Genomic DNA, 17,058 nt, shown 5'->3' with positions numbered 1-17,058 from the left:
TGCATTACTAAAGTATTTTCAATCCTTCACACTAAAGGCTTCCTTCCTTAACCATACCCATTCATTGGCATCCATATAATACATGCATTAATTTTGAAGCAAAGATACCAATTTTAGTTGAAAGGAATACTTACCCATCTGCTTCCCTTTACCTTTTTACCTTTCCTTATTGCTTGCCTCACCTACTTGGCTTATTATTACAAGAAACTTTGGAAGAAACCTTTAGAAAGAGTACACCTAGATTGGAGCATGCGTATTGAAGAATTTAATTTGGTCAAGAAAAAATATTATTTGTAATGAGAAACCCACATGTGGACAAAAGTACAAGCCGGTCTGGGTAAGCTAGTTTGACCCCCTTGAGACACATATAAATAGACCTCATGTCACATCACATTGGAGAAACATCATCAACACATCACATCTTCTCTTAGATTGATTCGACTACTTCTAAAATTCCAAGTCCCTTTCACATGTGTAAAGGAGAGAAAAAGATTATTTCCTGTTGGTTGAAATCCATCTTATATTTTGGGACTTTGACTAACATTGACGAACCTTTGATTTGGTTTGACTCTGGTTCATTTGACTTGGAAAAATCTCTATTTTGGAAGGCCGAATTATTTGGGAGAGAGATCAAACTTTTTTGGGCTATTTGACCATATTTTGCTGAAGTTTATCGTAGTTTTATGGAGGTTTGATTACAAGGTTTTATCTCTCCTTTGATCGAGTTCTTGTTGATTGTTTTTGTTGGATTCGACTAAGCTTAGAAATCCGCATCCTTGGACTGTTGATTGAGCTATTTTGGAGTCACTTTGACCATGGATTGTTGACTAGTTAGGGCATCTTTGACTACTATTGACTTTGACCATAATTGCAGAATTGACTTATTGACTAGATTTGACTTTTAGGCTCATCTCTCATTAAATATTGGTCGGTTGATTTTTTGGGATAGTCAAACATTTGACTTTGACTTATTGTTGATGAATTGGAACATTGTATATCTCTATTAAACATTTGATAACAATCTAATAGAAGAAGAATTTTGAAAGGGTTTTCCACATTGTGGATTTTTCCCTTATCTTTGACTGAGTCTTGTGTATCTCTTGTTTTTGTTTTTGTTCTTGTTCTTGGTTGTTTTCTATTGCATTTGGATTATTGTTCTATCTACAATTTCTTATTGTTATTGAAGGATTGAATTTATTGGATAAAGTGATTGCTAATTGAATAAGAATTGTTATAAGTGATTGTGCTAAGCATAGAAAACTGGAAAATTAACACTAAGATAAGCATACATGTGAGAAATTTCTTGAGTTGCTCAAAATTGGTTACACATTTTGGTGCCCACTCAAATTTAACTCCTTTCCTTTGCAAAACAATGATTAGATGTTTGATCCTTAAGAAGTCCCTAAAGAACCTTTGGTAATATCTAGCTAACTTCGTGGAAGATTTGACATCTAACATTCTAAGGAGTGGGCCACTCCATTATGGCATTGATATTTTTAAGATCTACAAAGACTCCTTATTTTGAAATGGCATGCCCTCAACATTGAACTTGGGTTTGGAAGAATCCAAACTTTCTAAGTTTTACATATAACTTATGCTCCCTTAATAATTGTAACACTTCTCTTAAGTGATCTTCATACTTTTTCTTGGTCTTCAAATATTATAAGATATCATCTACAAATACCAATACAAATTTATCCAATAAGGTCATTAAATTCATTGTTCACCCAGTACATGAATGTGGCTAGGCAATTTGTTAGGTCAAATAGCACTACTACAAACTCATAGTGGTCATATTTCGTCTAATAGTTGTTCCATTAGGCCTATAGGCCTTCTTTTGAATCAGTTAGTCATCTACACTTTCATTTTATGATTGACATCTGGCATATGATTTTTTTGACATCTCGCTACATATTTTCTGTTGACATCTGTTGCAGAGGACCATCTCCCTTGTTACCATATCTCCAATTTTCCCGGTAGCTCCTAATGATCAATTCTACATGTTACCGGTCATTAATGGACCACTAGGTAGGGATTTCTCGGTCACCTAACCTTTCTCCTCCTTGAACATTTGAAGCATTTCCCCACAGGAGTAGTCTACCTAGGCGGTAGAATGGCCCGTTTTCCGGCACCGGCCGGAAAATCGTCCGGCTCCGGCCACCGGAATGTCTCCGCCCTCCGCCACTCTCCTTCTCCGCCACCCTTCCCTGGCAATCCTGACATTCCTGCCACGGCCTGACAAAAAATCGGATTCGGATCACAGGGAATGGGGCCTGACAGACTACTCCAATCCGGTTCCAATTCGAATTGTCACCCGCGCGTTGGTATTCATAATCATAACCCTGTTGCTAATATGTGAAGCAGCTTAAAGAACGGCCTCGACTGAAGGAAGGAATGGAAGATTTAATTCAAGAAGCACTGGAGATGATAGTCAAAGCTTCTATCATGTGCTGCGTTCAAATTAATTCGTCAAAATTTTCCAGACGAGTACTGAACGCTCTCATGCCCATTTTTATGTTTTGCTTACATCTCTCTTATCAAATAATCCGGTAAGACTAAATCTAAATTTGTTTGAGGAACTTTACTCACAGGGTTTTCTCAGCGCCCGTCGACAAGAAAGCGCTGGTTGAATTTCAAGCAGAGTTAGAAAAATTGTAGAGTTCGAAAAATTGTACAAGCATATGAAGACCCGATTCGATATCTGTCTTTACGATGCCATTGATTGTAGGTCGGTGCGTCCACCGACAACACTGGAGCGAGAATATCCTACATATGCAGGTAAATTATGAGACATTGTGAGTGTTGATTGGTTTTGTACAAATATGAATATTATTTTTAAGGTTTTAGGATAGTTTTTGATATGTTTTTATATGGTTAAACAGTGGGAATTGAAGAACCCATAAAAGAAGTTGTTAATCTTCTGGAATGGGAAAGTGAGAAAAATGCAGTTGCAGTTATTGTGTATGGTTTTGGTGGAGTGGGAAAGTCTACTCTGGCGGATGCTGTGTTTGCTAGACTTGATATTGTAGGCTGTAAATATTCGATGGTCAGATTGTTTGATGATATAACATCAACTCCAAATATTGTAGAGTTTCAAAAATGTATATTAAGAGATTTGATGGTGGGCATAGCTGAAGAAAAGGCGGCAAAGCTAGATGTTAGAACGTTTGAAAGTGGACAGCATCAAATTGGGAGCGTGTTACAGAAAGAAGTAGCCTTTCTCTACGTAGACAATGTTTTGGACGGTGATAAGCTGCAGCAGCTTTTGCCTAGGGACATGCATTTGGCCAAAAAAGTGAGGGTGCTCATCACTGCGCGGGAAATGGGTGTGCGTACTGTGTGTACAGGGTGCAAAATGGAAACCAAACAGTATCCTATGAATGGCCTTCCCACATCTGAAGCGAGGAGTCTTTTAGAGAGGGAAATGAAGGAGGCACAAATAGACTCTAGCCAAATGGAGAAGATAGTAAAGATATGCGGTGGAATCCCAAAACTTTTGACAGTGGTTGCAAGCTTTATAATCTCCGAAGGGGACAAACAGAAAGCCTTTCGGATAGTGATGGAAGACAAAGAACATTTGAAGGGTCAAGCACTGGGGGACATAGAGCGCTATGTCTTCGCCTATGATCATCTTCCTGAAAGGTGCAAAGGTCCATTTCTTGACATCTGCGTATTTTTCAAGGGAATGAATTGGGACTCTGTGGCAGATGTTCTGGGAGAGTCTGAATTGGATATGCTAGAAAAGAGAGCACTGGTTTCTAAAGACAGATTCATGTGCTTAAATGTGCACGATGTGATTTTGAAGATTGGTACCATAAGGGCAGAGGAGACTAGATTTAATTTCACCAATGCAAATAGGAGTCAATTTCAAGAGTTTTTAGAAAAGGTATTAGAAATTGGAAAATAAATGCAGTGAATTATTTCATACAATCCCTTTCTCGATTATTATGACTAACTTAATTATAATTGCAGGACATCTCAGGAATCGATGGCCTCTGGTTTGATGGTTATGGAGATCCATTGGAAATGCCAGCAACAAAATTAGATTCAATGTCTAATTCGTTGAGAATTCTTCGGTTTGGAGTTTTAAATGTGAAGGGTAAATGTGAGAAGAGATTTGAGAAGCTGATGTTTTTCCAAGGAAAAGTTGCCGGTCTCCCATTTAGTATATCTCAGGTAAAAGAATTGAGATATTTGAATGACAAATCTTTGATAAAGCAACTCTGCTCCATATATTTATATACGCGTGCTCATTTGCTCCAATGATTTGATAATGGTGTATAAGTTGCATTCATTTAATTATGTGCAGATGACTTCCAACCTGAAACACATGGAATTAAATGGAGCGGGATCTTCCCATGATTTTGAAATCTCTCCGAGTGATCTTCAGCGGCTCCGGAATTTACGGGTAGTGCGATTAATCAACTTTGAAGCATGGAGAAAATTGCCTGCAGAGTTGGGAGAGATAATACATGAGTTACGAGAATTAACTCTTTCCGGGTGCACATCTATAAAGGAAATACCAAGATCCATATCAAAGCTTCAATATTTAAGAGTATTGAATATGGAGGAATGTTATGGATTGACGGGGTTGCCTGAGGATATTGGATCATTGAGTTGTTTACAGAAACTCAATCTCTCAGAATGCAAGCATATAGAAGAACTACCGGAATCAACTTCAAAACTTCGAGTAGACTGGGTTCGAGAGTTGCATTCCAAGGGAAAGCTTTTGGAAGCAGTTGAGTACCCTGTTGAAGAAGTTGGGCTCGTTCTTGAACTGGGTTTGCTCTGTTCCCATCCCCATCCCGAAGCTCAACCTAGTATGAGAGAAGTAGTGCAAATGCTTGCAGGCGATAAAGCACATCCTGTGCCACCTTCTGAACCTCCTTCGGCAGACACACCTACAAGAACTGAAAATCTTGATGAATTCATTGTTTCATTTTCTTCATACAAGCATGGTTCATCTATTGCTATCTCACATCCTAACAGAAGCTCAGATGGTAGGCTAGTTTTCACACCGGATAGAACATCACCACTTTCACTGTTAGCAGCAACAGCTTGAAAGGTGTGTGTAATTAAAACAAGTCATGGAGTAACTGTTGTTGAAAAAACATATTTATTTTGGTCCGTTGGTGCATGATCCATGTCTTCTTGTTTATTGGACTGGCCAATGATGAGTTACTTCCTCTTCAAACAGACTAAGAGCTGGAGTTCCAGAGATACAGAGCTTGGAGTTTTCCTTTTGATATATCAGAAAAAAAAGGCTAACAGATCTGAAGTCTATGATTGCTGAGTGTAGACAAACTGTGTGCAGTTTTACTAATCTTCAAAGAGTATTTGATGCAACAAAATGTAGTGATTTTTCTTCAGTTGACCCAGTTTTTCATCTCAGCAAATGGCTTGATTATCTGATACAACAGAGTGTAAATTTAGAGGAGAATTTCTTCTCTGATGTTTAAATTTTATTTACAAGTCACAAAAAAATAACAGTGTGTGTTGAGTTTCTTTCAAGTGTGAAGATATGCCGAGTTACATTATCTGTGTAACTAGCAGTTTCCATTGTATATGAAATGCATAAAGAAATCTCTGGCTTGCATTCTTGTGCTTCAGAAACAAAGTTGTTTCCCAATTGTATTTCTGATTTTAGGGGCGACATTGTTTCAATGTTTGTACATTCCTTATAGAAAAAAAGGTGAACAATCATCTGTTCCCTCTATATTAAAAAAACAATCCTTGTTGCTTTATGTACTTCTTTGTTATAGTTTTAAATATTTTGAATTTCCTATTTATCTTCACAATTTTTCTGCTGTAGATTCTTCTCTAATTGCTATAGGTTGCTCTCCAGGTAAAACAATTTAGTATCAAGTGGTTGTTGGTTTCAAAGGGGGACATCTTTGTTGCCAAGTTGAAGAAGCTTGGTTTGCAGAATCTTGTGTTCTTGAGGCCTTGTTTTGAGGTCTTGATCAGAAAGCTAGAGAAATCTCATTTTCTAGGTAAAGAAGCTCAAGTTGGACAATGTTGTGTTGTTGTAGTAGTGATTATTTTGAGGTAGCTAGCTTCAGTGAGAGGCTAATAAGATATATGTGGTAGGAGAAATGACATCTAGACATTTAGAGATCGATAAATTCTATGGCCACAACTTCCATTTATGGAGGTTGAAGATGGAATATTTGCTTATTGAAAGAGAGTAGAAATCAGTATGAAGGACACAAAGTCTGACATCGTGAAGTAGGAGGACTGGGGCAAGATGAATGATAAGGTCATGGCCTTGATTGGTCTTGATATATCAAATTCTATGTTAATGGATGTGTTAGGAGAAGCTAACTTAAACAGGGTGCACAATTTGATTGATAACAGCTATAATATATGTGTGAAAGTAGCTCATCTGCAGAATAGGTACTATTGAAGGATGAGCATAAAGTAACAGGAATTGCCACAAAATCTGAGTAGGGCAGTGAACCTCTCCACTCATGTTTAGATTCCAACTCGGATGACAGTTAAAATGAATGATTTCATAACTTAAGCCTTCAGACCTGGCAATAATAATCATAAAGCATACATGTATCAAACCCAATTGGGCTATCAAGTATTATTGATTGATAAAGACACCAAATCTCTGTAAACTTCAAAGAGTTGTTGAAATAGTTCCCTATCAAGCAGATGTGAAATCACTACACATCAGAACTTGAAGTCCCTAGATTTATTAATGAAGTCTTCTTGTACGACTAATAAATTTATCTGAGCTCAGATATAGCTAGATTCCATGACGTCAAAATTAAGAGGGCATAGATATGCTTCATCTAGGTCATTAAGGGAATTGCTTCATCTAGGTCATTATCCATATCTAACACAAACAAAGATTGATTTCAAAGTGGTGTTTTCCAAGAATGTATATGAATAATGAAAAATGCACCTGTTTAAAGCTACTATGGCTTTGTTTAATTTAACATTCCATGTAAACTGATAAAATAAACTAACAGTTGTTTATTCAAAGAAACTCAGTTAACGAGATTAATATGTTTCCAGAGGCACAAATATGACAATTATCGATAGTACATAACACAAACTTAACCTGAAAATGTGTACTATAATTAAGTGAGGATTTATTGTAAGCATGCTACATGGGTTAGATTTTGTTTAGCAAAGCAATCAACACCCTTTTCTTTGATTTTTGGTAGACTACTCCCTTTGGCCCGAAAGCCAACCCCTATTACATTGAAAATGATCAACTTTACAGAGAAATAAAGCTGCTAGCTTTAAGGAATGAAATCCTAACAATAAACTAAAATAAAACAATCTCTGGCATGTTACAGGAAATCTGGAAATGATGAAATGGAATGCTTCAAATCTGAATTAGATCCACAGCTGATTGCTGACCCAATGCCTTGAAATCTGATATATACTCCACAGTTGCTGATTCTTCTCCATAAAATCTGAGACATGAAGCTGTTCCCTGAAAATCTGTCAGATATCCTTTAAACAACGCAAAATTTTGCCACCTATCTGTTGTCACACAACACCTTTTTCTTTTACTAGGAGGAGAATTCTCCCTTGAGGAAGAGTAACTCAAATTAAATCTCGAGCATTTTGCTTGTTTAAAGCATCAGGTGGTTTTGAAACATGAACTACAAAATGAGTGCCCAAAGGAGCAGATTCAAAATACATAGAGGTGCCACTGGTTTGTGTGTCTAGCTTTCAGTGGCTCCCCTCTGGCTCACATAGCTTTGCTTTTCACTTAATACATTCCAAAACACCGTTGGTTCATCCGCAGACTTTATCAAATCCTTTGACAGTCTATTACCCACTACAACACTGTTTGTTCCTCTGAAGATTCATTTGCAGATTTCAAGAATCTGTTCACTTCCATTCCTGCCCTTCCAGAGATGTAGTGTATAGATACAAAAGGAAGTTACAAATTTACAACATACACTTTTTAAGCTTGAAATGAAGCCATAGAAAATGGATGCACCGTTAGAATTATTATTCAAAATTTCTCATTTTGTGACCAAATCACTCTCTTTGTTTAATGCTTTAGAAAAGCAAATAACCGTATTCTATTACCGTGCCACAACTAAATGATATACAGACAAAATCAATAAGAGCCATGCTAAATATGAGCTATAACTCATTCATATAGTTGAATTACCAATGTCAAGCCATTCATAGGCAAATATAAAAGAGATCAATGCTGGTCCATAAGGCAAAGTAGAAAAGAAAAGAAAAGGTACCTTAGATCACTAATTCACTCACTGAATGCTAAAAGGGACTAAAACAAGTATATAAGCAATGGGTGAAACTGTACACAGAATTGAACATCTTCGTTAATCTCAATCTAGTTCTCACATTTAGGTTTCTAAAATATGTGAACATGTCTTTGATCAACCAGAGTTTGTTGATGGAGAGGCAAATCACTTCAACAATTTCATAAAGGTGACTTAGACACTATAACCTTGATATGAGATTCAATCAATATTTAACAAAATATATTTTCTATATTTCCCAATCATTTGTGTCATGAGATGATATAAAACTATGATGATGTCAACATTGTAGTATGTTACTATGCCAAGAAATTTGAGGCTGGAGGCCTATAACCCTCCTCAATGTCTCCCACAAGGTTATTACAAACATTTTAAGAAAATGATTCAAGTCGCAAGCTTCCAAAATCATAAGAAAGAATATTATCACCTTGCAGAGCATCAAATTGGCCAGGGAGCATTAAGTGAGGATTTATTGTTTAGCAAAGCAATCAACACCCTTTTCTTTAATTTTTGGTAGACTACTCCCTTTGGCCCGAAAGCCAACCCCTATTACATTGAAAATGATCAACTTTACAGAGAAATTGAAAATGATCAACTTTACAGAGAAATAAAGCTACTAGCTTTAAGGAATGAAATCCTAACAATAAACTAAAAATAAAACAATCTCTGGCATGTTACAGGAAATCTGGAAATGATGAAATGGAATGCTTCAAATCTGAATTAGATCCACAGTTGATTGCTGACCCAATGCCTTGAAATCTGATATATACTCCACAGTTGCTGATTCTTCTCCATAAAATCTGAGACATATACAGTGCTTGTATACTCTGCATATACAGTGCTTGCATATGGACAGCACCATGATTTCTTATGTAAAGGAGACAAATGTGTTGGTTGGTATGGACATATTTTTTAAAAGTGTACTTTATAAAACTACAAACTTGTATTTATGTAAGCATTGAAGGTTATAGAGTAAGGACAGGATGCATAATGTATTGGTTGGTATGGATGTAAGGGTTTATTTGTTTACAAGGAGAAAAAAGAAACTGTAGCCTCTAGAAGTGATTCATTATGTCCATCTAAACAAAGATATGATATGCAGATCCATGATGTTAAGATAATAAATTCACACAAGCACCCAATTATCAAACATTGACACTTGAATATGCAATACCAAGCTTTCAAGTGGTATCAGACCTGGGCATGGGCAAGTTTGTAATCTTCTTCAAAAGTACCAAATCAGGCTTCATAGAATAGAAACTATTTGCTTTTGATTATTAGAACTTACAGCCAAATTTTTCTTCCCTAAAATTGTTTTTTGTCATTTGTTTGTAGCATAAGTTATAAAGCCACTAATGCCCTAAACTCTGCATATACAGTGCTTGTATACTCTGCATATACAGTGCTTGTATACATCAGTTCCTCATTTTCCGAAGAAGTTAGATAAAAATGTCATAGTGCACAATGAAGCAGTGTCAAGTTAGTGGTTCAAGTCATTAATTGACAAGAGGATGGATCATCTACAGCACAAATGACAGGAGGAATGCATCAAAAGCATGGACAGCACCATGATTTCTTATGTAAAGGAGACAAATGTGTTGGTTGGTATGGACATATTTTTTATTTGTGTACTTTATAAAACTACAAACTTGTATTTATGTAAGCATTGAAGGTTATAGAGTAAGGACAGGATGCATAATGTATTGGTTGGTATGGATGTAAGGGTTTATTTGTTTACAAGGAGAAAAAAGAAACTGTAGCCTCTAGAAGTGATTCATTATGTCCATCTAAACAAAGATATGATATGTAGATCCATGATGTTAAGATAATAAATTCACACAAGCACCCAATTATCAAACATTGACACTTGAATATGCAATACCAAGCTTTCAAGTGGTATCAGACCTGGGCATGGGCAAGTTTGTAATCTTCTTCAAAAGTACCAAATCAGGCTTCAAAATTCCAAATAAGGGGTTTGATTTGTGTCTTGTTTGCTTCATGTTTTTAGAACTCATGGAAAAGTTGGTTGTGCAGTTGGTAACAGAGTTCATAATTGAAGCATTAGAATAAATAAGAATGCACGTTTCAGGTTGACTTGGTTCAAAAGCAACAGGTTCAGAAAACTGCACATCAAGATGCTATGAACCCAAGAGCTTCTTTCTTAAATATGAACACCGTAAATAAAATTAGATTTGTTTTGATCATATAACAGATCTAACATTTGAGAATATATTTGAAGAACAATTTAGATTGATGTCCAAAACACTAATTCATTCACAAATTGTGGTGTGTATACAACATTGTTACAGCTTAGTCTGCAGTATTAGACCAATTACGTGAGAAAATACAGAAACATTGCAATAAAAAGAACCAACAATTCAATTTGTCGAACAATTACAGAGTCATGTGAATTAACTTGACATTCCATGTCAAAGTTCAAAATTTCATGAAACTTCAGGAGAGTAGTGGCATATAATTGAACTTTTACTTTTGCATTGATGAGGGCTCAAACATTCCTCGGTGCTCATCAGGCACCCATATTTTTAATATTGCACTGATGAAGGCTCAAACTTTCCTCAAATTTTGCAGGCACCCATGTTCTCAATGTACCTAGAGCCTTCTGAAACAACCCAACATTCCATGTCAAAACACAAAGTTTCATGAACTTTAAGAGAACAGATTATGTCCATGAACAGATTATGAAAAAGGTATTTTTATAACAACATAACAATGGGAAAACATATCCGTAAATTCCGGAGCCGCTGAAGATCACTCGGAGAGATTTCAAAATCATGGGAAGATCCCGCTCCATTTAATTCCATGTGTTTCAGGTTGGAAGTCATCTGCACATAATTAAATGAATGCAACTTATACACCATTATCAAATCATTGGAGCAAATGAGCACGCGTATATAAATATATGGAGCAGAGTTGCTTTATCAAAGATTTGTCATTCAAATATCTCAATTCTTTTACCTGAGATATACTAAATGGGAGACCGACAACTTTTCCTTGGAAAAACATCAGCTTCTCAAATCTCTTCTCACATTTACCCTTCACATTTAAAACTCCAAACCGAAGAATTCTCAACGAATTAGACATTGAATCTAATTTTGTTGCTGGCATTTCCAATGGATCTCCATAACCATCAAACCAGAGGCCATCGATTCCTGAGATGTCCTGCAATTATAATTAAGTTAGTCATAATAATCGAGAAAGGGATTGTATGAAATAATTCACTGCATTTATTTTCCAATTTCTAATACCTTTTCTAAAAACTCTTGAAATTGACTCCTATTTGCATTGGTGAAATTAAATCTAGTCTCCTCTGCCCTTATGGTACCAATCTTCAAAATCACATCGTGCACATTTAAGCACATGAATCTGTCTTTAGAAACCAGTGCTCTCTTTTCTAGCATATCCAATTCAGACTCTCCCAGAACATCTGCCACAGAGTCCCAATTCATTCCCTTGAAAAATACGCAGATGTCAAGAAATGGACCTTTGCACCTTTCAGGAAGATGATCATAGGCGAAGACATAGCGCTCTATGTCCCCCAGTGCTTGACCCTTCAAGTGTTCTTTGTCTCCCATCACTATCCGAAAGGTTTTCTGTTTGTCCCCTTCGGAGATTATAAAGCTTGCAACCACTGTCAAAAGTTTTGGGATTCCACCGCATATCTTTACTATCTTCTCCATTTGGCTAGAGTCTATTTGTGCCTCCTTCATTTCCCTCTGTAAAAGACTCCTCGCTTTAGATGTGGGAAGGCCATTCATAGGATACTGTTTGGTTTCCATTTTGCACCCTGTACACACAGTACGCACACCCATTTCCCGCGCAGTGATGAGCACCCTCACTTTTTTGGCCAAATGCATGTCCCAATTTGATTGTTATGTACAAAATTAGTTAATTTTAGGTTATTATTTAATTTTAATTTTAATTAGACGAAAGGGCACTATCATAAGATCATGTTCTTTTCCAAAGGGTGTTCATGGCGGTATTTAAGCCAGGAGCCCCATTGTAATCAGACATCATCTGTAATTTCATCTTATTAATAAAATATTTATATATTAATTTCTACGTATCTTAAGTTCTCTGCTCCATCTGGTATCGGAGCTTAGCGATCCTCGGTCTCTGTTCGTTACATCCACTCTGCTGTTGCTGCATCCGTTCGCTGTTCCCACCTTGCTGCATCCACTTCGTTGCTCCCAATCGTGTCCCTGTCCGACACCGCATCAGTCTCCCGGTAAAACACCGTAACTCTCCACATCCACCATCGACCAGCGGTTAGAGATTGTTGTTCGCGTCCACCGTCCCCGCTGCGTCCATTCCATACACCCACCCTGCCGTAATATTCGATATTTTTTGAATAGTCAAGGGGTTACGTTAATCAACGTGACGGTTCAAAAGTTAAATGATATATATATAAAAAAAAAAAATTATTATAACGTGATTTAGTTATATATATCATATTTTAATTATATATATTATATATATAATTTAATTAAAAATTATATAATTTATAACTTTAATTTATATATATATATAATAATTAATAATTAATAATTATAATTATTATAATTTATAATTAAAAAAGAATTAATTTAATTAAATTAATTTAATTTAATTTTAAAAAAAATCAATTAAATTAAATTAATTTAATTATTTAAAAAAAAAGGGAGGAAAAATATTTTAGCTGGCAAATAAATACACGCCTCCGCAAACCCGCTCAATGTCGACAATGACAATGGCGGATTTCCAAAAAAGGTTGTTGGATGCAGAGCAAAAGATAAATAACAACCACGACGAGGTCAGTAAAAGATTAAATGAAGTCGAGAGCAAGCTTGGGGAGCAAGCGGACAAAATCAAAAATCTTGAAGATACGACAAATCGAATAGAGATAAAGATGGAAAGTCAACATGTCCAAATAGGAGTAAACTTCAGAGAAGTCTTAATAATGCTGAAAAGTCTGTGTAAAAAGTCGAATTGTACACCCGAAGAGCTGTTAAAGGATGGTGAAGAGAATCAAGAACACCTCTCATTAGATTCAACAAAGTCAACAGATTCTCATGAAAAGGTTGAATCCCCAAGAAAATCAGCGACACCCCACCAAGAAGCAAGTAACACAGCCTTTACAAACAAGCAACTTTGGGATACCCTTACTAATCAACACCCTCTTTTTGCTCAACCATTAGCCACATACCAGAAGAGGGCAAAGGTTGAGATGCCTAAATTCGATGGAAATGAAAAAAACAATGTTGCATGGATAAATAAAGCAGAAGAATACTTTGAGATATATGACATCACTGACGATGACGAAAAGCTCAGACATGCATCCATGAAAATGGAGGGAGAAGCATATAACTGGTATATGTGGTGGAAAAAGACAACACACGTCATTAGCTGGAGGAGATTTAAAGATGCTTTTTTTAAAAGATTTCAAGGTGTAAAAGAAGAAGAGTTCTTTTCAAAACTCATCAAATTACGACAAAAAGGAAGTGTGGATGAATACACTCAAGAATGGGAGACCTTAGTAACTCGAGTACCCGGGTTATCAGAATCTCGTTTAATTCAGTCATACATCTCGGGACTTAAAACCCATTTACAAGTAGAACTTGAGATGCATGACATTTCATCAATAGAAGTAGCAAGACGAAAAGCAAAAACAGCCGAAAAGAAATTCGAACAAATATTTTGGTCAAAAGCCGAAAAAACATATTCAAGACGAAGAACACCTCAGTATGCAAACGCAAAAAATACAAGATATGTTCCACCACATCGTCGTGAAGATGAAAAATCTAATGTGGAAGCACAAAGGATTAAGGAGGGTAAATGCAAGCGCTGTGGTGAAAAGTGGGATCCCAAACATAGGTGTGCTAAAGGAAAAGAACCAAAGAACCTATATAATTGTGAAGCAACCAATGATTCAAACAGTGAAGATTCTGACATTGAAGAAACAGAAGATGCCCCAGAATTCTCACCAGAATTAGATGACGAAAGTATTCCGCAAGTATCATTATCAGCCATGACAGGTATATCACAATTTCAAACCTTAAAATTAAAAGGACACATAAAGAAGAACAATGTGGTGGTTCTCATTGACTCTAGTAGCACACATAATTTTTTGGATGCAACCATGTCAAAGAGACTCAATATTTTTTCATTTCCCTTACCAAACATGAAGGTGATGGTAGTTGACGGTAAGAAGATAGAAAAGGTGGGGAAATGTCATAAGGTTAAATTGCAAATTCAAGACTTCAGTTTAGAGTCTTCGTTTTTCACAGTACCATTAGGAGGAGTAGATGTAGTCTTAGGTGTCCAGTGGTTACGAACCTTAGGTACTTATGCCGCTAACCACCAAGTACAATTTATAAAATTCAAATGGGGAGGTCAAAAGTACAAATTACATGGGTTCCAAGCACCAGAAAATCAAATTGTATCATCATCTCAGATGATGAAGATGATTCGAAAAGGAGCACCTGCTTATGTAGTACAATGTCATCAGTTAGAAATGTTATCCGCAGAGATGACCAGTGAAGAGTCACCAGAGATACAAGAACTAATTAGGAAGCATGAAGAAGTATTTCAAGACTTACCTCTAAAGATGCCGCCTAATAGGGAAATTGAGCATACAATAGAAATCAAGGCAGGATCAGACCCGGTTAACATCAAGCCATACCGATATCCACATCACCAAAAAACAGAAATCGAGAGACTAATCCAAGACCTCTTAAGGTGTGGAATCATCTCGAAAAGTAAAAGTCCTTATGCTGCTCCAGTGGTGTTGGTAAGGAAGAAAGACGGGTCATTCAGGCTATGTATTGACTATAGGGGATTAAACAAAATAACAATTAAAAATAAGTTTCCAATCCCCTTTATCGACGAAATGTTGGATGAGCTACATGGCGCAAGGTATTTCTCAAAATTGGACCTAAGATCAGGTTACTATCAAATTAGAATAAGATTAGAAGACATACCAAAAACCGCATTCTGAACACACGAAGGTCATTATGAATTTAAAGTAATGCCATTTGGATTAACCAATGCACCAGCAACGTTTCAAGCAACTATGAATGAATTATTTCGCCCACATCTCAGAAAGTTTGTATTAGTATTCTTTGATGATATTCTAATTTACAGTAAAACTTGGAAGGAGCACTTGCAACATTTGGATAAGGTTCTTACACTACTTAAAGAACACCAATTTTACGCAAAAAAATCCAAATGTACCTTCGGAAAGGAAGAAGTAGAATATCTTGGACATATTATATCCCATGAAGGTGTAAAGGTGGACCCTAACAAAATCAAAGCCATAAAAGAATGGACAAAACCTGTTAATATATCCAAGCTAAGAGGGTTCTTAGGTTTGACGGGATATTACCGAAGGTTTATTAAAAACTATGCACATATAACTGCACCTCTAACAAATCTTTTAAAGAAGAATTCGTTTCTATGGGATGAGGAAGCAGGAAGGTGTTTTGAAAAATTAAAAGAAATTATGTCTAATGCTCCCATATTAGCAACACCAGATTTTTCTAAACCATTTATCATTGAGTGTGATGCTTCTGGATTCGGTATAGGTGCAGTACTAATGCAACAAGGACATCCAATAGCTTTTGAAAGTAGGAAGCTCAATAGAAGAGAACGCCTCAAATCCACATACAACAAAGAAATGCTCGCTATCATGCACGCACTAGCTAAGTGGAGGCAATGTCTTTTGGGAAGTAAGTTTTCTATTCGAACAGACCATAATAGTCTCCAACATCTCCTTCAACAAAAAACACTTTCCGAAGAACAACAAAAATGGATTGAAAAAATTGCCGCTTTTGACTTGGAAATATTACATAAAAAGGGTAAAGACAATGTAGTAGCAGATGCCTTATCCAGGAAAGATGAAGAATCAACACTACTTGCAATGTCGGTTGTTGTTCCTGAGTGGCTTAACGAAATTCGAAGTGAGTATGCCAAGGATCCAGAAGTAACAACAATAATCAATAACCTTCCCAATAACTCAAAATTTGAGTGGAAGAATGATATCTTATGGTATAAGGGAAGAATATATCTAAATACAAATTCCAAGTTTAAGTTTAAGATACTCAATTCTTTAAGACATACTACAATGCACGTCAATCCTTCTTTTGGAAGGGGATGAATCGTGATATTCAGAAGTATGTAGCAGAATGCGATACATGTCAAAGGAATAAAAGCGAAAATATTACGACACCAGGATTACTTCACCCCTTAAACATCCCAAATCAGAAATGGGAGGAAATCTCGATGGACTTTATTGAAGGATTACCAGTATCTGAAGGCAAGGACAAGATTTTCGTAGTAGTCGACAGACTCACCAAATATGCTCACTTTATGGCAATAAAGAAGTCATACTCAGCAAAAGAAATCGCTGAAATATTTTGCAAAAATATATATAAGTTACACGGTTTTCCAAAAGTCATTGTAAGTGATAGAGATGCCAAGTTCAAAGGTAATTTCTGGAAGGAATTGTTCAACCATATAGGAACTTACCTAAATATGAGTTCCGCTTATCACCCACAAACAGATGGCCAAACAGAAGTTGTCAATAAATGTTTGGAGGCCTACCTACGTTGCTACGCTACAGAAAAACAAAATAAATGGGCTCAATGGTTACACCTTGCTGAATGGTGGTATAACTCCACTTATCATACATCAGCGAAAATGACGCCATTTCAAGCCCTATATGGGTATGAACCCCCGAAATGGAAAGATCTAGCTATTGTCCAAACAAATCTGCCTGCTGTTAAAGATCAACTAGAAGAAA

At 36.3% G+C, this 17,058-nt stretch overlaps 2 protein-coding genes across 2 annotated transcripts; one reads left to right on the top strand and one right to left on the bottom strand.

Moving 5' to 3' along the window:
* Positions 1-2,669: 2,669 nt before the first annotated feature.
* On the top strand, positions 2,670-5,734 carry LOC149261011 (disease resistance protein RPV1-like). Its single transcript, XM_089421548.1, has 4 exons — positions 2,670-2,778; positions 2,883-3,886; positions 3,973-4,176; positions 4,310-5,734. Exons 1-4 carry the CDS (start codon positions 2,682-2,684, stop codon positions 5,060-5,062), a joined length of 2,058 nt encoding a protein of 685 aa, XP_089277674.1. The 5' UTR covers positions 2,670-2,681; the 3' UTR covers positions 5,063-5,734.
* A 5,067-nt stretch (positions 5,735-10,801) lies between these two features.
* LOC149261010 (uncharacterized) lies at positions 10,802-11,929 on the bottom strand. The gene is made up of 3 exons (XM_089380992.1): positions 11,528-11,929; positions 11,238-11,441; positions 10,802-11,104 (listed from the first exon to the last, which is right to left on the bottom strand). Exons 1-3 carry the CDS (start codon positions 11,852-11,854, stop codon positions 10,976-10,978), a joined length of 660 nt encoding a protein of 219 aa, XP_089237118.1. The 5' UTR covers positions 11,855-11,929; the 3' UTR covers positions 10,802-10,975.
* Positions 11,930-17,058: the final 5,129 nt, after the last annotated feature.

The sequence above is a fragment of the Pinus tabuliformis genome, chromosome 6 (genome assembly GCF_031772625.1).
Source record: "Pinus tabuliformis cultivar Carrire ecotype Pingquan chromosome 6, CPIR1, whole genome shotgun sequence".
NCBI lineage: Eukaryota > Viridiplantae > Streptophyta > Pinopsida > Pinales > Pinaceae > Pinus > Pinus tabuliformis.
This window is presented reverse-complemented; position numbering and strand designations above follow the sequence as displayed.